The sequence below is a fragment of the Zingiber officinale genome, chromosome 2B, assembly GCF_018446385.1.
Source record: "Zingiber officinale cultivar Zhangliang chromosome 2B, Zo_v1.1, whole genome shotgun sequence".
Classification (NCBI taxonomy): Eukaryota; Viridiplantae; Streptophyta; class Magnoliopsida; order Zingiberales; family Zingiberaceae; genus Zingiber; species Zingiber officinale.
Genome location: NC_055989.1, coordinates 76,741,261 through 76,764,826, shown reverse-complemented (window position 1 = coordinate 76,764,826; position 23,566 = coordinate 76,741,261). Strand labels below are relative to the sequence as shown.

Genomic DNA, 23,566 nt, shown 5'->3' with positions numbered 1-23,566 from the left:
ACATTTAATAAAATAGATATTGAAGTAAGTGTCCAACGATAATTGTTCAAGAAGAAATATTAATTAATTGATAAATGAATGGTTCAAGATGATTTTGTCGATCCCTGAGGCTATAGTATAGTAGAAAGAGGTTCACTTGTTATTCATGATGGGTGGTAAAAAGTGAATACATTTGTCCTCAACGTCTCTGTTAATTTATCTCAGGATTAACACGGAGGAGGTAAATCATGAGCAGCTATTAATCTTTGGAATAGTAATTAGTACACAACGGAGATATTTATCTCATGATTTTATCGAGATTCGAACCCCAGACCTCATGATGGTAACACCTCGTTCACTTGTTATTCATGCACCTACGGTACAATTCCACCTTGTTAATCAAGAAGGATTATGTCGAGAATTAGAATTGCAAACACATGTATCATATATTTCTTTTACATTTATAGGTTCTAAAGTAATTATTGAGGAAGAGTGAGAGAGTTTGATTATAAGTTAATTATACATAGATTAAGGATAGTTATAAATAATGTGTAGAAACATTATTATTTCGGTAAATCTTCATCCTACAATCTGGTGAGCCAAAAAATGAATATACTTGTTCCATTAATACATCAACTAAAAAATAAATATAAAGTGTTTTATTTTAGCTGACTAGATTCCAGTACTGTCCAAATCTAATGACTAGAATTTGCTAGTCAGAAAATGAATATAAAATGTTCTATTAATGTCTGTCATCTTAATTAATGCATGTCAACTAAAAATTGAATATAAAGTATTTCATTCTTTAAATCTCAATGACCACAATATGACCGGTCAGAAAATAAATATAAAGCATTCCATTAATACATGTCATCTTAATTAATGCATGTCATGTCAGCTAAAAAATTAAATGTAAAGTATTTCATTCTATCTGGTTAGATTCTAGACATAACCATGTAGTACTATCCAAATCTCAATGGTCATCAGTCAAAAAATGAACATAAAGTGTTCCATTAATGTATACCAGTCAGAAAAATGAATATAAAGTATTTCATTCTAGGAAATCGGATCATTTGGTCTATCTTTTGTTAACTAAGATGGCTCACAATGTAATTGTAGTTGGATTGCGGCCTCTATTCAACCATAATTACATTATAGATCATCCCATAGTCCATAAAAAATGGATCAAAGAATCATCTCTTAAATTCTAGCCATTTAGTACGAGCAAGGATGGACAAATTACATTATAGATCATCCTCTAGTCCAAAAAATTGGATTTGTGGACGAGAGGATCTTCTCTTAGATTCTAGCCATTTAGTACAAGTAAGGGTCCTTTGGTCCACTTTTGTGGACCAAGGGATGATCCATAATGTAATTGTGATCGGATCGTGACTAAATCACGATCGCGATTCGTCCGCAATTGATTGCAATATCTTTCTAGATTCATCTTCCCACCCATATTATAACTTGGATCGGGATGGATGGTCGGGGACCGTCGATGGTGGACGGGTGGTCAGACTATTAGGTACCAAGCGGGGGATGACCTCTGGATTATCTTTGGCCGTCCATCCCGACCTAAACTATAACATAAGATATGAACCCAAAAAAAAACACAATCAATTAAAATCGAATCACGTACAGTTATGATCCAACATCAATTACATTATGAATCATCCTAGTCCAAAAAAATAAATCAGAGAATCCCGTCTCTTATGCATCCGAGGATCCGGTCTCATTTAGTACTGTCCTTAATATTTAAGCCAGTAATTAATCCAAATTGTGAATTAATTAAAAAGCAATTAAGCCACACAGTGCCCATTTTTTATTCAAATGCAAAGCCTGCAACGTAGAATTATTCTACTTTATTCCATCATTCTTGTTTAATTAATTCGTCCGTATTAATTAGCAAGTGTACGGATTCGCGACTTGTATTCTGCAGTAGTTAAGGAGCAGGCCGACGGCGGCGGTAGCGTCGGCGAACTCGAAGACGTTGGATCCTGATGGGGGCGTAGACGGACACTGCGGCCTCGGCCCCGGCGATGCCGCAGAGCACGGAACAGCGGTCGTTCTGTTGCCACTGGTGTCTGGTTGACGCCCAATGTGAATATGTGATGATCCCGTTGAGCACGGTGGCGCAGACCGTCAGCGGTGGGAAGCTCCTGGAGGAGGGCGGAGGTGGCAGAATGGCATTGGTGACGGCGAATCAGAGGGGTCGACGGCGAGGAAAACAACCAACCTTAGAATTTGCAAAGATATAGTTGAACTACGATAAAATATATTTTTGTGCATATATTTATTACTTTCAAAATCTAGCTGCATTTTTCATATATATATATATATATTGCGACATGAATTTACTTTAAGCATGTGTTTAAAGTTAAGAAAATTTTTGTGAAATGAAACTTTAAGCATGTGAAATGAAAATTTTTGAAAATATATTTGATTTTTTATTTGATTCAAAAATGTTAAGAACTTTGGACGATGATGAATTATGAAAATGTTGTATCAATTTAAAATCTATTCTAACTCATAACAATTCATCAGATCTTAAGTTAAATGATTTATTTATCGAATTAAAAAATATTACAAATGACTCTATCAAATATAATAATATCTACTATTGATATTCTTGAATTTGTTCAAAATATAAATTGTTATCCAAATGTTTAATTACTTATATAATCTTGTTGACTATGCTTATTATGGTAACATCGGTTGAAAAGAGTTTTTTAAAATTAAAATTATTGAAAACATATATGAGATCGTCAATGTTGCTTGAAAAATTAAATGGATTGATAATTTTATGTATTGAGAAACATATTTTGAAAAATCTTGAAACTAATAATATTATAGACGATTTTACAAATAGAAATACTAGAAGAAATCATTATAGATAAATTGTATATTATTAAAAATTAGTCTGGCAGAAGATCTTAATACTTGAATTAGTCTGGCAGAATACCTTAATATATACTTGAATTTCTAAGGTTTAGAAGAATATAACCTTTTGGAAAGCAGATGAATAAAAAAAATATTCATATTCTATAATATTAATATTTTAATTGGTCCATTGTTCTAATTAATGAAGCTCAAAAAATTAATAATCATTAATTTTAAATTTTTAATTAGCTCCCTAATCGTCAAGCTCACTAAACAATCGTCCCTGCAAATTATTAATTAACCCGTGATTACTATCATCCTTAATGCACACACAATTAAACTCTAATTGATCAACCTCTCTCCCCTTCCCCAATAAATATTTTAGGATCCATAATATATATAAATATTCAAGTTTCACTCGATTAATTTTGAAATTAGACGACCTTTTCTTTTAGTTTATCTATCAATAAATCCAGAGCAAAACTCATACACACTTAAAATCAGACTTTTTATTAAAATTAATATGCGAAGGAAACAAGTACAACAACACTGATTAAGCAAACCCACACACTCGATATGAATGCTAAATCAAACACTTGCACACTCACATTAACTTAAATCTTGCCACAATACCAATCAAACTAAAAGCAAATTAACATAGAAAGAAAGATCGAACTGATGTGAATCCAATGAGAAGAATATTGTCTGATCGATGGAGGAGTTGATGGTGGAGTTAAGGGCATTGGAAGGCTTTAGGGGTCTTCTTTCCGCAGTAGTTGAGGACGAGGCTGAGGTCGATCGGGACGTTGAGGTGGATGCCGAGGACGTTGGCCCTGACGGCGGTGCAGAGGCAGACGGCGGCCTCGAGGTCAAGGAGCCCGTCGAGGAGCGTGCAGCACTCGCAGGGCTGCTTGGGGAACTTACCGACGCCGACGGTGATGAGGCCGTTGAGCACGTTGGCGCACGCCGCCAGCTTCAGCGTGTCCACCGGGCACTTCCCGCCGGGCGACGGCCTCGGGTTTGGCGGCCTCGGGGTGGGGCAGCTGGTCGTGCCGCAGGCCGTGGCGGAGCAGAGGAGGTTGAGCAGCAGAAACAGGGCGGCTGCGGTGGCGCCGGAGACGGCAGGCTTAGTGGATGCCATGGACCTCGATTAAGCAGTTAATTAGGATTAAGGGGCGATTAATAGAGGATTAATTGCACTATTTAGGGCTGTGTGATTTGAAAGGATGAAGGGTGTGAGTATTTATGGAAGGGAAAGAGAAGGAAGAGGACAGAGGCAAGGCATGTGGAGCATGGATTTTAGCTGGCAAATTAAATTAAATTAATTATTTAATTTTATTAATTTCATGTATTTTTCTTTGGATAAAAAAACAAAGTAGATGATGATGGTAAACTAGTTAATCTACAATTAACTGCTAACTCTGTAATTCTTAACTCACAAAAGTGGCTTTGTTTTGCATCCCTTAAGATTTGAAGCAAGTAAACAAAGAAGAAATTAAAATCGATACTTTCTTCTCTTTTCCATTCAAGTAATCAATCCTAACTAACTTCTAGCCAAAGGGTTCCTAGATAGACAAACTTCCATACAATAAAGATTAGACACTCATCCGTGGTGTTCAAACTACTTGTGATACTAAGTCGTCTGTTAAGATTCATCTGTATTTTCAAATTTATCATGATAAACGATGAAAAATTCAATTTAAATGTGTTAACTTAATAAAAATTTATTTATGTTCATTAAATTAAATTGAATGTATATAAAATTAAATAAGTAAACCAATTTGCATAATTTATTAATTTAAATGAAGGAATTCAATTTTTTATTATTCGTGTATAGGTAATATTCATAAATTTTATTCATTCTTATCAACTTTATAAATAAATAAAAGAAAATCTTAAAATAAATAAATAAGTTTACTAGCAAATCATATAAGCTTAAAAAAAAGTTTTAAACAATAAATTAAAAACCTCGTATACTAAGTTCAATCTAGTAAAAAAATATTGAATTGAACAGACTTACTCAAGCAATTATTCTAAGTAGTTAGGTTCAAGATTCGAATTTGATAAAAATAAAATAATTTAAAATTTTAGTCAAGTTCTCGTGTCCATGTGCTTTAAAAATTATTAAAGTCATCACCAACATTACAACGCTTAGATCTTGTTTTATGCGTAACAATTTTGTACGAAAGGTAATAATTAAATGTTAAATTTTCTTTTCGATTAATTAGCAAAGTCTATTTTAAAAAAAAAAACAAAAACAAAAAGTTTATCGAAGCGTATGTATTTAATAAAATTATCTTTGCTGAAATTAAATGAAACAGTTAATTGAAATACTTAACGATACCCGTGCATGACGTTTACATATCATGCATTTATTCCATGCGTACACGTTCTTCGAGTTCTTCTAATCATGAATATGAGATATTTCATCTTTTACATAATAATTCTTCATTGATTAAATTATATCCGGAAAATTTACATACAATCCCTAATTAAAATAAAACTTTACATACAATTTCTATTAATAAAAATCTTTATTTTTACTCCCCAGTCAAATAAAATAGAGACTAATTTATCTAATTATTCTTGATATTTTTAGGTATAAAAAGTCTAAAAATAAGTATAATTTTTCTTAAATTTAGCACATTAAACTAGAATCTAGTATATTTTCTATCAAATTGAGCACTATTCTTTTTTCACTTCAATTGGATGGAAAATATACTAGATTTTCTTTAAATAATACTGAATTTAGGAGAATTATATTAGGTAGGAAAAAAGTTGTACTCAATTTGATAGAAAATTTACTCGATTCTAGTTTAAAGTGCTAAATTTAACAAGAATTATATTCATTTTTAGACTTTTTATACTTAAAAAATATGAGGGGTAATTTTGATAGAAAATATATTCGATTCTAGTTTAAAGTACTGAATTTAAGAGTAATTATACTTATTTTTGGTTTTTTTGTACCTAAAAAATCTGAGGGTCAATTAGAAAGTCGTGATCAATTTGATAGAAAATATACTCGATTCTAGTTTAAAGTGCTGAATTTAATAGGAATTATACTCATTTTTAGACTTTTTGTACCTAAAAAATATGAGGAGCAATTTTGATAGAAAATATACTCAATTCTAATTTAAAATGCTGAATTTAAGAGGAATTACACTTATTTTTAGACTTTTTGTACCTAAAATAATTTGAGAGATAACTAGGTAATGATATTTACATGAGGAAGCTGAAATAAATAAAATTTTGTATGCAAAGAATGAAAACAAAATTTTTTGGATAAAAGAGAATTGCATGTAAAATTAACATTATGATTAAGAATTTTTCTCAAATGTAGTGATTATATTGCTTAATTTTACTTGCTGAATTATTATTTTCCATGTAGTTAATTAAAAAATTAAAATCATAAGAGCATTCTTTGTGTTTTTTTTTCAAAATTGTCCATAAAAAATGTCCTCTTTTATTTATTATAAAAAATACTTTATTTTATCTCTATATAATTTACTGTTTCCAAACTATTCTTTTTATTATGTTGGTGATAATTGTTACTCAATTATAGTAGTTATGATCTATAATAAGTATACATTTACAATAGTTGTAATTTATAACTATTATAATATAATGTTAACCGATATTAATTAGTATTGACCAATGTTAATAGCGATAAAGTGCTCATATTGTAATAATTATGTAATTGCTTTATCACATTGCTATTAGTATACCCATTAAAGTTAAATTGTTACTATGATATAATATTGATTATTTTTGACTATATATATGAAGTGTCTAGATTATCTTACTATTTTATTAAAAATCTTCTTCCTTTACTAACTAATTTTGGTGAAGCCTAAAATGAATTTACGTTAATATCCTTTTTTTCTATTCACACTAAAAATAATTCCAATGTTTATTAGTAATTCCACAAGCAAAACAATCAGTGATCTAGAGTTCGAGACTCAGTTACGACATATTATTATGAATTTTTCTCCTCATTAATTTTCTTTGATTGTTTCATATTATTAATTATTTCAGTGGGTTTGCCTAAGATTGCTATTTGTTTCAATTAAACTCAAAATTACTCCAAACAATTTTAATTCACTCTACGTCCTAAACATTTTAGTTAAAATTATTTTGATCAAAATTATTTTAATAATATTTAATCAAGTGGATTAATTTTGACCAAATTAAAATAATATTTAACTAATATTGGGATTAAAAATGGACAAGTACATTCACGTGAAAAAAATAATCAATTATTGCAGATGATGAATAATTAAAGTACAACAATAGAGTAGGATTAGCTGTACTTAATTTGTCACTTATTAGTCTTTTCAATGGTTTGCTGTGTGCATAATCATAATTAATTCACTTAACCTTTTCCCGTGACACATGGCTCCAATATACAACGACGAGATTTGATCCAGTATGGGACCCATTAAAAGAAAAATTAAAAGTTCTTTTACGTGTAAAATTAAAATAAAATATAATATAAACATAAATGTAGTACCGTTGACGAGTTGGACAGAGTTGCAAATGAAACGTCTCTTTCGGTAAATCTTTTTCGATATCAAAAACAGGTCCACCATTTTTTATATGATCTAATTATAAGTAAGATAATCACTAATCACTAATATTAAATTTAAACCAATTAAAAAATGTTGATATACCATATTTTACCAATCCATTTATCAAATTTCCAAAATTGAATACAATACCAATCAATTTATGATATTCACATTTCAATTCACAAAATTAATTTATATTCACAACATATTGCCTTATCAAAATAACATATGCTATTCATATTTCATTTCAAAATATTAATATATCTTATTTATATTTTCTTCACAATGTATCATTATCCTGTCCGAAAATCATGGAGACGAAAAGCTGAAGATGTGGCTGCTACGTTGACTGGATATAGACCATGCTCTCACCTGCAAGCACGAGAAACGTCAATACTGGGTCAGGGAAGAGATCCTCAGTGTTGACCATCCGCCGCTCAAGTCAGTCACCGACACGAAGATGAAGATGAAACAACAGTAACACAAGCGCAAAAAGTGAATTATGCGTACCTACGTCGGTGTACAGACCTCCTTTATATAATACCCTGGTGCGCGACGTGCTTGCTTTTCGAGATGTGGGCACGTTCTCCCATTAGTTCGGACACATTCCCCAATTGGTCCTAGATACGTGGTCATGGACACATTCTCTAATTGGTCGTGGGCACACCCTCTGATTTATTCGTCATACGATCCGCCTGTAGACCATGTCACATGTCGACGACACCATCTCCTAAAAATATATCCAAATACATGCCAGCGTTCCCGTCGATCGACCTAGCGGGATAACTACTCGGCCGAATACTCCTCTGCTCGACCTAGTATTCCTCTGTTCGGCTGCTCTTCCCTGCGACAACAAGTCTAGATAGTATGTTCATGCCCGACCAAAATAGCGATTCGGTCATCTACATGCGCCTTCGCTTGGCTCATCCCATTGCCGGTTGGGCGACTTATGCCCAGTCGACCCTTGTTGTAGGGCTCCGCTCGGCTATCATTTAGTGAGCCCTTTGATCCTCTGGCGTGACCTCCTTGACTTTAATCTCCACATCGGCTACTATCTTCTTCCTTTGACCCGTACTTGGTGGCCCCCTTTATCACCGCATCATATCATAAACATAAAATCTTCTTTAATTACCAAAACATATGCAACCTTCAATAACAAGTCTTCTCTAACCTTCAATAACATATTCAATGCATATAGCTAAAGGAGAGAAGTAATGATGTCAAGAGATCCAATGATAGGAGAAAACCATTGTGTACGTCTTCCAAGAGCCATTTTGACCATATGCAAAATGGATATATTATATCCATTCAAAGCTGATTGTACCCCTTCACTCTAGTTTTTGAAATAAAATCTAAGTTGATGAGGCGTAATTCATCATTATTCGATCCATATGCTGTTCTTTTAATGGATTCATTGCCATCTTCTACGAGAACAACTGCCTCGCCTTCATAGATAAGATGAAATGGGGTCATTCCTATACTTTCTCAGGGAGTTGTCCGATGGGCCTACAGAACACTGAGAAATTCTTCTACCCAACTTTCGTGAACATGATTCAGCTTAGTTTTTAAGCCTTTGATTATTTCTCGATTCACTACCTCCACCTGTACGTTGCTCCGTGAGTAACCCACTAAAGTAAAAGCTTGTTAAATACCAAAACCTTCACACCATTCTTTCAAACGTTGACCCTGGAATCGTTGCCCATTGTCAGAGACTAATCAATAAGGTATACCGAATTGGCAGACTACGTTTTATCATAAGAACTTCATGAATTCTTGCTCAGTTATACGGGCCAAACATATGGCTTCCACCCATTTAGAAAAATAGTGTACAGCTACTAGTAATAACTTCTCCTATTGTCTGCTGATGGAAAAATGCCCCACGATATCCATCCCCCATTAATCAAAAGGGCAACCCGTTGTAGTAGTTTTCAAGCAATTAATGGCATGATGAGACAAGTTTTGATGTTTTTGACAAAGGTAATAGGCAGCGACAAATCGGGTTGTGTTCGCCTATAGGGTCAGCCAAAAATATCTGGCTAGTAATGTTAGAGCAATCTCGATGGTCCGGTGTGACCATGTGTTTCAATATTCGGACAAAAGGTTTAAGTTAGGTTCACCCTTGTATTTGATATGTGTATATGAGTGTACATGTTTGAAGGATGCACATATGACTCAGCTTGATGGCTTCGGGTCCAGTGAAGGATGGAGCATCCGAAGGATCGTGGACAAGGTAGCAAGGAAAAGAGCCGAGGGAAGCGCACTTCGAGGAATATGCGAAGGATGACATTGGGACAAGTCGCGGGCTTGAATGCATCCGAAGGACGGGAGCCAAAGGAAGTAAGATTGAAGTTAAGAGCTCAAGGCTATAAAAAAAGAGTCAAGTGAGTTGTCAAAGGATGAGTGCATGAGAGATTGTACTTAGGGTAAAATCCTAGGTTTAGAGTTTTACTGTAGCAATTATGGTAACAGTTACTATAGCAGTCGACTGGTATTTTCATCACTCTATTGGTAGCGAACAAAATGCCTCTATTCGCTCGACCAATGTGGATCAGTCAATTGGTACTTTCACCAGTTGACTGGTATCAAGCCGTTAGACTATAACGTTTGATTTTTCACAGAGAGCAGTCGATTGATGGAGGTGCAGTCGACTGGTAGGTGGGGTTTTCTAACCTGTGGCTTATATAATAAAAAATTTGGAGCTTGGTTAAGGTTAATGAAATAGTGATGGATAACCCTATTAGTAGTATTCCAAGTGCCCTAGCGTCTCGAGAATTCTTGTGAGAGTTGTGTGATTTCTCCACCCACAAGGAGCTACGTGAGCTAGTCGGAGATTTTCCGGAGAGTCATCCACCGACAGATCAGGATCATCTATCTTACGGATAATCGGTGGAGTAGGAGCTTTATCTCCAAACCACATTACATTGACGTGTAGTGGTCTGCTTGTTTTCTTTCTTGTCTTTAATCTTTAGTATTCGTATTTGTATTCTTTGTATTCCACTGTGCTAACAAATACATAGGAAAGTGATTTGCAGGCAATATCTATTCAATCCCCCTTCTAGTTGGCCACCGATCTCCAACAAGTGGTATCAAAGAGATGACGCTCTCCTTTAGAATAATCGTCGAGGAAGCAAAAGATGGCCGAATTGATAACACCTCCAAAGTTTAAAGAAGTCTTATGGGACATCACCTATTGGATGATGAAGATGGAGCTTCTTCGATACGAATTGGGACACCATGATGGCGGTCAAGGAGCCGTTCGAAGTCCCAAGAGATAAGAAAGGGAAAAGACTCTGACCATGTTATTGGATGGAAGAGTAAGTCTCATGATCAAAGGTAAATTCAAAGGTAATATCAATATTAAGTGATATTTTACTTAATATTACGATGAGTCGTGTAGGTGAATATAAGAATGCCCATGATTTATGAAGCAAAGTGGAGAAAGTTCTAGGCAAAGAACTTAAGCCTACACAAGAAGAAGAAAAATATGAAGAAACGGATGAAGTGGTTCAAGTGGAGGTGGAGCAACCGGAAGTTGACTCATATTCAACATCCGAGGAGGAGAAGGATGAAGAAATGTCATCCATAAGTGTGGATAAGGAAACATCCTCAAGGGTTGAAGAAGAAGTCAAGACGGATGAAGAAGAGGTCTTGGAAGTAGTCAACCTAGTGAGCATTTCTATTGAAGTGAAGTTAAAAGACCACATCATTTGCTTCAAATGCAATGAGAAGGGATATTACAAGAGTAGGTGTCCATTGGGTAAGAAGAAGGTAACTCCTAAACTCATTCAAGTTAATTTAAATACTAACATGGGTTGTAGAAATGAAAAAGCTCAAAAGAGGAGAATGCGAATTATATGCTTCACGTGTGGGGAGAAGGGACATTACCACACAAAATGCCCTAAGAAGAGGGAGATCAAGAAGCTAGCACATTTGAAGAAATGGGAGAAGAAGAAAATCTCAAGTTAAGGGGGAGCTTCAAGGGTAAGGGAGGTATACCCTAATTTTAATTGTAATTTAAATTATCATTTTCCCATTCATGGTAGGAGAAATGATTTTGTTAATCATAGTATGCCCATGCATAATTTTGATTTTAAATATCATGATAGAAATAGGGTCAATGCAGATCATAACCTTAGGAGACCTATGCATGATAAATGTAGACATGTTAGATTCTTATTTCCTAAGGAGAAGAAGGTAATGGAGAACCTAGGCAAAAATCCCAAGAAGATGAGACATATGCCTAGAAAAATGGATAGGTCTAGGAATGTCCAAGGTGGAGATGTTGACTCTAGATTTAGGAATCTGGAAAAGGAGAATCAAGCTTTAAGGGGAAAGCTTAATAAGTTAGAACAATTCCTTAAAAGATTCAATGTTGGATCTAAGGGATTAAGTATGGTGTTGGGTCGCCAAAAACCCAACAATGATAGATCGGGTTTGGGATATCGATCTAATTCCTCCAAGGCCAAGGGGAAATCATATGCTATGGTGGCAAATGATAAGGGCAAGGGAGAGTCATCCAAGGCCAATAAGAAGAAATATGCTAGGGTTGCATATAATTATGGCAAGGATGAAATATCCAAAGTTAAGAAGATAAGGAAATCTTCTAATGAGCATCATTATGGTTTAGCCACAATAGATGAGTCACCTAGAGAGGTGACTAAGGTTAAGAGCTATAGGAGGAGCTCAAAGAGTCAATTTATGACCCATGGCCAATGAATCTCAAGTGGGTATTACTTGGGATTCTAAATGAATCATGGAATATGTCAAGTGGTTTGGAGACGGATTTGAGTCTCAAACTGAGGGATTTGGCACAATTAGGTTGTGCTTCATGCTTGGAAATATGACATTGGGGTCATATTTCATGATAAACTAATACTAAGGATGCATTGTGAGTTAGTATGAGTAAATACATCAAGAGGAAGCCAAAATTAGGACTTTAGATCAAGGTTCAATTGAACCATTTAGCTAGTTTTAGATTTTATGTCAATCTTGGGATTTGTGATAAATATATTTTTAAGTATATTTTTCCCAAGTAGACAAGGGTAAAATAGACATCTCTACAAAATTTGAAAATTTTTAGAGATTTGTGGAATTTTTGATGTATTTCTGAAGTTAGGTCAGAAAGGTTGATTTTGCAGAAATAGAGTACCAATCGACTGGTGCAGATACTAGTCGACTGGTAACCGTTTTTTTGAGTACAAAATGTCTTTGTAAAGCTTGTTTTGATGAGGGCAATCGACTGGGACTTATGACAGTTGACTGATACCAGTCTGAAATTATTTTTCAATGCTAATTTTGACCAGGTCAACTCGTATAGGTGTATGAGATCCTTGGGGATAAATACACGAGTTTAGGGTTGGTTTTGATAATCAAGTTTCAACAATTAGGATATTGATTGCGAGCTTTTTAATGTTAGGCAAAGAAGGAGAAATAAGATTTAGTTGGAAAAACCTTAGATGCCTTTGCATGAAATTCCTATCTCAATGGTGAGTTTAAGTATAGGGGAGTCTTGTGATAGGTTCCAATGCATGTTACATATTAACTTGGCGGTGTAAGTCTAAATGTGTAGCCTTGGTAACGTAAGTCCACATGCTTTTAGCATATTATTTTTGCTATTATGTTTTCCCTAACTTAAACATATTGTCAAACATCAAAAAGGGAGAGAATGTTGGAGCAATATCGATGGTCCAGTGTGACCATGTGTTTTGATATTTGGGCAAAGGATTTAAGTTAGGTTCACCATTGTATTTAATATGTGTATGTAAGTGTACAGGTTTACAGGATACACATATGATTCAACTTGATGGCTTCGGGTCTGGTGAAGGATGGAGTATCCGAGGGATCGTCGACAAGGAAGGACAAGAGCTGAGAGAATCACACTTCGAGGCATACGCGAAAGATGACATTGGGACAAGCCGCGGGCTTGAATGCATCTGAGGGACGAAAGCCAAAGGAGTAGGCTTAAAGACAAGAGGTCAAGGGTGTAAAGAAAAGTCAAGTGAGTTGTCAGAGGATGAGTGCATGAGAGATTGTACTTAGGGTAAAATCATATATTTAGGGTTTCACTATAGTAGTTACTGTAGCAGTCAACTGATATTTTCATCAATCGACTGGTAACGAAAGAATGTCTCTGTTCGCTCAGCCAGTGTGGATTAGTCAACTGGTACTTTCACCAGTCGACTGTATTGAGCCGTTGGGTTGTAACGGTCAAATTTCCATAGAGGGCAGTCAACTGATAGAAGTGACAATCGACTGGTAGGCAGGATTTTTCAATCCGTGGCCTATATAGCCAAAGCTTTGGAGCTTGGTTAAGGTTGACGAAACAGGTCTTCCAAGTGCCCTAATGTCTCGAGAATTCTTGTGAGAGTTATGGTGTGGTTTCTCCACCCACAAGGAGCTACGTGAGCTAGCCAAAGGTTTTTCGAGGAGTCATCCACCGACAGATCGGGATCGTCCACCTTACAGATAACCGTGAAGTAGGAGCTTTATCTTCGAACTACGTTACATTGACGTGTAGTGGTTTGCTTGTTTTCTTTCTTGTCTTTAATCTTTAGTATTCGTATTTGTATTCTTTGTATTTCGCTGTGCTAACAAATACATAGGAAAGTTATTTGGGGGCAATGTCTATTCAACCTCATTTCTAGTTGACCACTGATCTCCAACAAGTAATACCTTTCGGGCCAATGCCCTCCCTTCACCGTTGTTACCACAAATGCCTTCATGGATTTCTCGCATTACATAATCAGCATCCTCCTGACCCAAGCACTTGAGAAGCGATCAAGCAAAAGACCTCCGATATAAAGCATCCCCAATCAAGGTGAATTGGGCACTTTTCTTTTGAGTACCTGAGCTTGCTCTAGGTTGGTTGAAAGGATTCCTTGTTGCAAATAAGTCGTAATTAGTGTCCTCCAGTCGGCCGTCACCTTCGGATTCATGATTTGGTCAACCTGAGAAATTAATAATACTTGAAATATGTAGTCTTCTGTTCTCCAATTTGATAATGTACTGGCAAACTTAGCCAATTCGTCTGCCTTTTAATTTTCCTACCGGAATATTTTTTGAAGACTAATTTCTTGAAAATGCACTCTGAAAATTTCAAAGTCCTTGACGTAACCTTGCAACTTCTCATTTTTTATCTCAAAATTCTCCGCTATCTGTTGAGCCACTAGTTGAGAATTTGAATAGATTATGACTCGAGAAGCTCCTACCTGCCTCGTGGCCTGGAGTCATGATAATAAAGCTTTGTACTTGACTTTGTTATTAGAGGTTTAAAAATCCAACTGAATAAAAAGAGCGAGCACACCTTCTTGTGGAGATACTAATAAAATATCTACCCCACTGCCTTGATGGTTGGCAGAGCCATCTATATAAATCTTTCAAGTACCTTCAACCATCTGCTCGGGTGCCTCTATAAGAAAATCTGCCAATGCTTGAGCCTTGATAGTTATCCTAGGCTAATATCAAATATCATATTCATTTAATTCGGTTGTCCACTTGATCAACTTTCCAAAGGCCTCAGGGTTAGTCGACATCTGACCTAAATTGTTGTTCGTGAGGACAGTGATAGGGTGAGCCAAGAAATATGACCTCAACCTTCAAGCTACTAAGGTAAGTGTCAATGCCAATTTCTCTAAGGTGGTGTACCTACTTTCAACTTCCTTTAGTAAATGTCTGAAAAAGTATATAAGATGTTGTACCTGATCCTTTTGGCGTAACAAGATGGCTGCTACTGCTCCTTCAAAAGCTGATAGATATACCCACATCATCTCTCGCACCACTGGCTTGGAGAGTAGAGGGAGTCAGGACAAATATTTCTTTAACTCCAAGAAAGCTCGGTCACATCTGTCATCTCATTCAAAATTGGTTGCTTTTCTTAACAATTTGAAGAAGGGCAGACTTCGACCGGACGAGTGGGAGATGAACTGAGATAAAGTTGTGATATGACCTACCAACCTTTGAGCATCTCTAAGATTTCAAGGTAGCAACATGTTTTGAAGGGTCTGTACCTTCTCTGGGTTGACCTCAATTTCCTGCTCAATAACAATATATCCGAGGAATTTCCCACTTTTGACCCCGAACACACACTTGTGAGGAATTAATTTGAGACCATACTACCTAACAGTGCCACAAGTTTCCTGAATATCTGAGATGAGGACTCGGCTTGTCTTGATTTAATCAGGATGTCATCCACATATACCTTCATATTTCTCCCGATTTCATATTTCAAGACACAGTCCATAAGTCGTTGATAGGTCACACCTACATTCTTCAACCCAAAAGGTATAACTGTATAACAAAATGTTCCATTAGGAGCGATGAAACTGATCTTTTCTTGATCCTCGAGAGCCAGGGGGTTTTGGTGGTACCCTTGGTAGGCATCTAGCATGCATATGAGTTCATAGCTTGCGATATTGCATCTACCAATTGGTCAATGCATTGAAGCAGGTAACAATCTTTTGGGCATGCTTTCTTGAGATCATGAAAATCGATGCACATCCACCATTTATTTCTAGGTTTAAAAATCAACACCACATTGGAAACCCAAGTTAGGAATTATACCTCTGGTATGTATCCGGCTCCTAGTAGCTTATCTACCTTGGCCTAGATTACTTGCCCTTGGTTTGGTGAAAATTTTTGATTTCACTACCATATTAGCTGAGCATCCGACATAGTATTCAACCTGTGGATCATCACCGAAGGGGAGACTCCCATTACATTCTTAGGCGACCATGCAAAGACATTATGGTTGTGGGAGAGACAAGTAATTAGTTCCTTCTTAAGCTTTGACTCGAGATCAGTGGCTAGTCGGACAAGACCCGCAGACTAAATGGGATGAATTTGTATTTCCTAATGACCCTCCTCAGGTTGAGTTATGGGCAACCTTTTGGTTACTTGAAAGAAGGTGCCATGTATGCGTTGAGCTTTCCGAGAATCCACCTGGATTATATCCACATAACACTTCCATGCGGCTAGTTGCCTTACTTTTACCTCACTGATCTGGTTGTCTATCAGGAACTTGATCTTTTGATAACAAGTGGAGACCACCGCTTGAAAAGCGTTTAATGCCGGTCTACCCAATATAACATTATATGCTGACTCGATATTTACTACTAGGAAGGGTGTGCGCCTGGTCCTCCTTGGTTCTTCTCCTAATGAAAGGGAAAAATAAATTTGCCCCATGGTCTGAACTTTGTGCCCTATGTGTAAGTCCCTTGCGGCCGACAAGAGAGGGTGAATTGCCTGACAATGGAAACACAAATCTTTCTTAATCTTATATCTTGATTAACACAACCACTTGTATAAAAAGAAATAAGAAACAAATTAATTAAAAGACTGAGGCATAGAAATTTATTTGATTTGTAATCAGAGGATTGCTAATCCAAGGCAAGTAAAGCTCACTATGATGATCTCCTTTGGGTTAAGTAGCCTCTTATAACGTTGATAGCTCACACAGAAATAGAATATACAAAGAACTCATTTACAAGTGTTGTATTTAAATACTAGGGTCAAGACTGTATTTATAGCCCTGATCCGAGCAGCTGGAAGGGTCTCAAGCGCCTAGGTGTAGATAAACTTTTATCCACGGTGCAACGGATCGTGACAGCGTGGCAAATGATAAGTTTTGTGGTCAGGGTGCTCAGACCGGACTGAACCAGCCTCGACCAAGGTGCGAGCTCGGGGTGCCTTGGCTAGCCTCGGGGGTTCGGGCGCCCGGACCAAGTCCAGGCGCCAGGACTAGGTCTGGGCGCCTGGACCAAAGTCAACAGATTTTGTTTATTTAGTATATTGATAAGAATTTTATTAATGAACATGGTTCATGAATATTATTCATGAATATTATCCACGAACGTTATTCATGAACATTTACGAGCTGAATATGTTCAAGTTTATTTATTTAATTTAATGAGTTGTTCAAACTTGTTTATTTAATTAATCTTGTGTATATTAAACGAATATAAATAAGCTCTTACCAATCCAAATACCAAGTTATTCAGGAACGTTTGGTTTATTTAAAGTTCTACTTTTAGTCAATTGAGCGCGACTAGCTTTCCTTTGGTCAGCGACCAATCGTAGTTCCCGAGCATACTGTTGGCATTCTAGGGTGGAATGAGTGTTTAATCAGTGAAAATTACAATAAGTCTCGCCTATGAATTCCTGATTGGGCCTTCCAATCATGTTACTTTCTATTGTTTGCACTGTCTTTTTTTTTTTTTACAGTTTACATGCTCCTAATTCCGTAAAGGTGGAGAAGGCACCCTTTGGCCCACTTATACGGTTGTAGAGGCTGGACCCATCACCTCTTTTTCCTGACAACTTGAGCTTCTTCCACTTGAACATATTTGATAGCCCTTGCTTGTAATCCATTGTAATCAACCAAGGGTTTTTTTCACCAAGGATCTAAAGAAATCCCTGTCGATCAACCCCTGTGAAAAGGTGCTAACTTATGTTAGATCAAGACACAGTGAGAGAAGGGGTGAATCACGTGATTTTAAAAACTGCTTCTTTTTCTTTTTAAAACTAAATACGAGTCAAGCAGAATAACGAGAAAACAAGTAAAAAGGCACACGTTCAATTATTTACTTGGTTCGAAGCCTTCAGCAAATCCTACTCTAAGACTTAGGTCCCACGGACCTATCAATGGGTAATCCATTAAATACCTCTTTTGAAACTGCTAGAAGAGGGAATCAAATACAAAGAAAAGTTATGACAAGTATAACACGCTACACTTCCCTTTATGCAAAAATTAAGTACAATATGAAACATTCGTTACCCAACACCTTCAAAGATGATCGGATTAGGCTCAATGTTGGACGACTCCTCAATAGTAGTTGGGCACAATAATGTTATAGCAAAGTAGCAACAAGAAGTCGGAGCACTAGTTAAGGCGAATGAACGCGTAGAAGCTTATAGTAGAAGTGTACTTCAATTGTGCCAAGGCCTTGGGCGAATACCTCTTTTAAAGAGGGTTGAAGGCACCTTCCATAGCATTAAAAGTGTCTTCCATAGGCAAAGTTTATCCCATAAATCAATGTCTTATCATTGCCGAAGTCTTCTAAGTTATCCAAATGAAGGCGCCTTCCAAGCTACCGAAGGCACCTTCCATGAATAGTGCTCAAGACGCCTTCCAATGGCCTGAAGGCACCTCAGGTAGTATTCATCCGAGGTATTTTGTGCTCCTTTTGTTGGATCGAGACGCGCTAGAGAGAGGGTGAATAGCACTCGTGGCTATAATCGTTCGATTATCGGAATCGTAAAACGTAAGAGTTAATGCAGCGGAATAAAATAACACAGAGAGACAAGGGATTTTTACTTCGTTCGGAGCCTATGACGACTCCTACTCGAAGGCCCGCGATCCTTGATCACTTTCCGTGGGCAACAACTATAAGCTCGACAAGAGTACAAGTATTACAGTTAAGTATTAAAAAGAATACAGTTATACCGACGACAATATCGTAATCTGAAGATTCAGAGCTCCGGGTCGTCGATGTCTCGCAACAGCACTTCGGAATCGCCTCGTGAGCAGCTTGTAGCAGTAAGATCACTTGGAAAGTTGTGTTTGGAAGCTGCTGGTCGAGACCCCTTATAAAGGGGGTTCAAGGCGCCTTATACTGTTCACCAAGGCGCCTTGAACGAGCCGAGTCACCCGCGTGGATCAGCACGGACCTGGTCGAACTCTATCTGGTTCAAGGCGCCTTCAGCCTATCCAAGGAAGGCCTTCAACCTCCGGTCCAAGGCGCCTTAGACTCCATTCAAGGTGCCTCCAGTCTGCTGCGCTGGCCTTTTCCTGGCTCGCACCCGAGGCGCCTCCAAGCTCCATGGAGGCGCCTCGGCACTGTTCATCCGAGGTCTTTTTTGCACTTTGGTCCCTTCAAGATATGTTAATCCCAAAAATACCCTGCAGCACAAAGTTAGCACAAAACAATGATATAACTATTGAAATATTTAACAGTCTCTGGACTGTCCGAGTCTGACTTCAGGTTTCCTGCCGGAAACCCTAGGTCGACCCGACGCCTACTGTTCCCTCTACGGGGAACGCGTCCTCACCTACTCCACTCAGGAGATTTACCTGTTGCCAGTACGATCCTCCAGATCGACTGGACTTTTGCTCGGCACTCGATGCTTCCGGACTTTCTGCTGAACATTCGCTTCCCGGCTATTCCAGACTTTCACCGTTCGCGACACCAGGACTTTCCACCTAGGTTACCACTTTTGCCTGAAGCCATCGACCTGCCAGACTTTCCGCATAGGGTTACCACCCCCTAGGGTTTTACCTTGCCTAACCGCAGTTAGGACTTTCCTGAAACACTCAGCAAAAGCTGTCAGATAACAAAACACCTTAACTTTGAATCCTTTGCCATTATCAAAACTTAGGTTCGATCGTCGGATGCTTCCCGCACCAACAATCTCCCCCTTTTTTATTATGGCAATACGTAATTCAAAGTTAAGAAAAACAGCATATGTAATAACTGCATAAAGTTAACCAAGCTTAAGTAAATAAACTTCAAATGCAATAACAGTTAAGCTGGAAACTTTTAACTTTGTAATATTAGACTCCCCCTTAATAAAAGCCCTCCTTTTATTAAATACTTTTGAATTTTCCTTTAACTTTAATTTACCTACTCTCCCCCTTTGCCATATATCAAAAACAAACCAGTTTGAAAGTAGATTTGTATTTTTCTGAAGGAAAATTTTCAAAAAAAATAAATAAATAAATAAATTTTCTTCTTAGCAAAACGACTTAGCTTTTTGAATTTTGGGATTTGCCAAATTTGAAAATACTTAGCTATATATTCAGCTTCGAAATGATTTGTATTGAGAAAATATTTTGTCAAATAGCTAAGTTTAGAGTACAATCTAACTAAGTCTAGTTAAAATAGTCTTAAAATTAACTAAGTTTGAAAATATGAGTATTTAAATACTCAATTACATGGACAAGTTTTTTGAAAAACTGTAATTAAGTTTTGAATACTCATTTTGAAGAAAATTTGATATTAAAAAAATATTTAGTTTTAGGACAGAGGGAGTAGCAGTAGTTTGTTTTCTAGTCCAAGCATGAGTCAAATTAAATTATTGAGTTTAATTTGATTAAGTATCAGAGCCTTAAAATACTCAGGTAAAGTAAGTACAATCATGCTTAAACAAAAAATTGAGACACACTTTTCCCAATTGTCTAACCTTTAGCTACTTGCTGATTGCCTAGAGGGCAGTAGCTTTCACATGGTTAGTCAAATTAAGTCCATTTGGTCCAGTTAGAGTTGGCTAGAGCTGGAAGACTTGACTTGATTATTATTTATGATGTGTTTAACGCCCAGACTCATATTGATGCACAAATATAAGCATTCTTGAGTCCAGGCTGTACCCTATGCATCTCACGCCATTCTAAGTTTGTCAAACACACGCAAGGTATACCTAGGTGATTGTGAGATGCTCTGGCTTTAATCTAGGGGTTCATGATATCTAGGGGAAAACCTAGGCGTAATCCGAATTTTTGAAAATTCTAAGAAATTGGAATTTTGAAATAAGTATTTTCCTAGAAATTTTAAAAGCAAATGATAACCAATTAAAAAAAATTGTCTATTCTACCCAACACATTCCTATTTGTCTTCTAAGTGAGCTGAACTCAAGTTCAGGTAAGGGTTTTGTGAAGATGTCAGCTAGATTTGATTTTGACTCAACATAGTTGAGTATAATATCACCCTTAGCTACATGATCCCTTACAAAATGGTGCTTCACTTCTATATGTTTAGTCCTTGAGTGATGAATTGGGTTTTTTGTTAAATTTATGGAACTTATATTATCAATTGAGATTTTTGTGTTATGATAGTTCAGTTGATAGTCTTTAAGAGTGTGCATCATCCAAAGTAATTGAGATGTGCATTCACCTAAGGCTATATATTCAGCTTCAGTGGTAGATAAAGCAACACAATGTTGCTTTCTACTTGACCAACTTACTAGGCATTGTCCTAGAAATTGACAACTACCACTTGTGCTTTTTCTATCTAACTTGCATCCAGCGTAATCCGAGTCAGCCAAGAAGGTCAAAGGTGCAAGTTCTAGGGTACCAGAGTCCTATATTTAGAGTACCTTTAATGTACCTAAGTATTCTTTTAACATAGGTTAAATGTGACTCTTTTGCACAAGATTGATATCTTGCGCACATACCAACCGCAAATAATATGTCGGGTCGGCTTGCAGTTAGGTAAAGCAAGCTTCCTATGGCACTCCTATAGTACTTTGGGTCTACTGGTTTTCCTTCAGGGTCAGAGTCTATGTTAATGTTGGTTGCCATTGGAGTATTTATTATTTTTGAATTTTCCATGCAGAATTTTTTAATTAATTCCTTTGCATATTTAGTTTGATAAATGTATATTCCATCTTTAGTTTGTTTTATTTGTAAGCCTAAGAAAAAATTAAGTTCACCAACCATACTCATTTCAAATTCATTTTCCATTAATCTAATAAATTCTTTTAAAAATTTAGAGTTATTTGATCCAAAATTATATCATCAACATAGATTTGAGCTATGAAGATGTCTTTTTCTACAGTTTTTACAAATAGAGTTGGATCTATTTGACCTTGGTTGAAACCTTTGGATATTAAGTGATTTGATAATCGTTCATACCATGCCCTAGGGGCTTGTTTAAGTCCGTACAAGGCCTTTTTTAACTTAAATACATGATTAGGATATCCTAAGTCCTCAAATCCTGGGGGTTGGCTTACATATACTTCCTCCTTAATAAATCCATTTAAGAATGCTGACTTGACATCCATTTGGTATAGTTTAAATCCTTTGTTTGCTGCATAGGCTGACAACATTCTAATGGATTCGAGTCTAGCTACTGGGGCATAGGTTTCATCATAGTCCAAACCTTCAACTTGGCTAAATCCTTTAGCTACAAGCCTAGCCTTATTTCTAATTATTTCGCCTTGATCATCTAGCTTGTTTCTAAATACCCATTTTGTATCGATTATTGATTTATTTGAGGGTTTAGATACAAGTTCCCAGACTTGATTTCTCTCAAATTGGGCTAGCTCTTCCTGCATAGCTATGATCCAGTCCGGGTCAGGTAGTGCTTCTTCTATTGTTTTTGGTTCGATTTTAGAAATTAGGGCAATCTGACTGTGGATTCTATAGGAGAATCTAGTTCTGACTCCTAGATTTGGATCACCCAAAATTTGATCAGATGGGTGAGAGGTACTGGCCCTAGTTGGTCTTATAAGTGGGTCAGGGGTTGGTTCCTCTGGTTTATTAAGATTTGGTTGAATTTCATCATCTTCTATATTTCTTGGATCAATATCAACATTCTCATTTATATTTGGTAGATTATTTTCTTCATCAAATATTATATTAGTTGTTTCTTCAACTTTTAGGGTGTTTTGATTGTAGACTCTATAGGCTCGACTGTTTGAGGAGTATCCTAAAAATATTCCTTTGTTAGATTTGGGTGTGAATTTTCTTAAATAATCTTTAGTATTTAAAATGTGAACTTTACATCCAAATACTTTTAAATAATTTAAGTTAGGAATTTTATGATAATATAGTTCATAAGGGGTTTTCTTGTGAAATTTGTTGATAAAAATTCGATTTTGAATATGATTTGCAGTATTTATTGCTTCTGCCCAAAATTGGTGATTTAAATTATATTCATTTAACATGGTTCTAGCGGCTTCTTGTAGAGTTCTATTTTTACGTTCCACCAGACCATTTTATTGGGGGGTTCTAGGACATGAAAATTCATGTTGATATCCATTTATTTTACAAAATTGGGTAAATTTATGATTTTCAAATTCCCCTCTGTGATCACTTCTTATTCTTTTAATTTTAGTATTTTTTTCATTTTCTATTAATTTACAAAAGTTACTAAATATTTCATAGGTTTCATCTTTAGTTTTTAGGAATTTTACCCATGAAAATCTAGAGTAGTCATCAATTATTACTAAGCAATACTGGTTCTTGCTTAGTGACTTAGCTCCATGTGAATCAAATAAGTCAAGGTGAAGGAGCTCAAGTAAGGAGCTGGTTCTTTCAAGATTTGTTGATTTGTGTGTTGACTTAATTTGTTTTCCCTGTTGACAAGCATTACAGATAGAATTTTCAATGAATTTTAGTTTTGGTAAACCTTTAACTAGACCATTAT

General features: G+C 36.3%; 1 protein-coding gene across 1 annotated transcript; it reads right to left on the bottom strand.

The window, feature by feature from the left end:
* Nucleotides 1-3,346: 3,346 nt before the first annotated feature.
* On the bottom strand, nt 3,347-4,091 carry LOC122049202 (14 kDa proline-rich protein DC2.15-like). Its single transcript, XM_042610626.1, has one exon. It carries the CDS (start codon nt 3,998-4,000, stop codon nt 3,593-3,595), a length of 408 nt encoding a protein of 135 aa, XP_042466560.1. The 5' UTR covers nt 4,001-4,091; the 3' UTR covers nt 3,347-3,592.
* Nucleotides 4,092-23,566: the final 19,475 nt, after the last annotated feature.

Excerpts from the sequence above, each read along its gene's own strand:
- LOC122049202 (XM_042610626.1), bottom strand. The coding sequence starts at position 4,000 with ATGGCATCCACTAAGCCTGCCGTCTCCGGCGCCACCGCAGCCGCCCTG.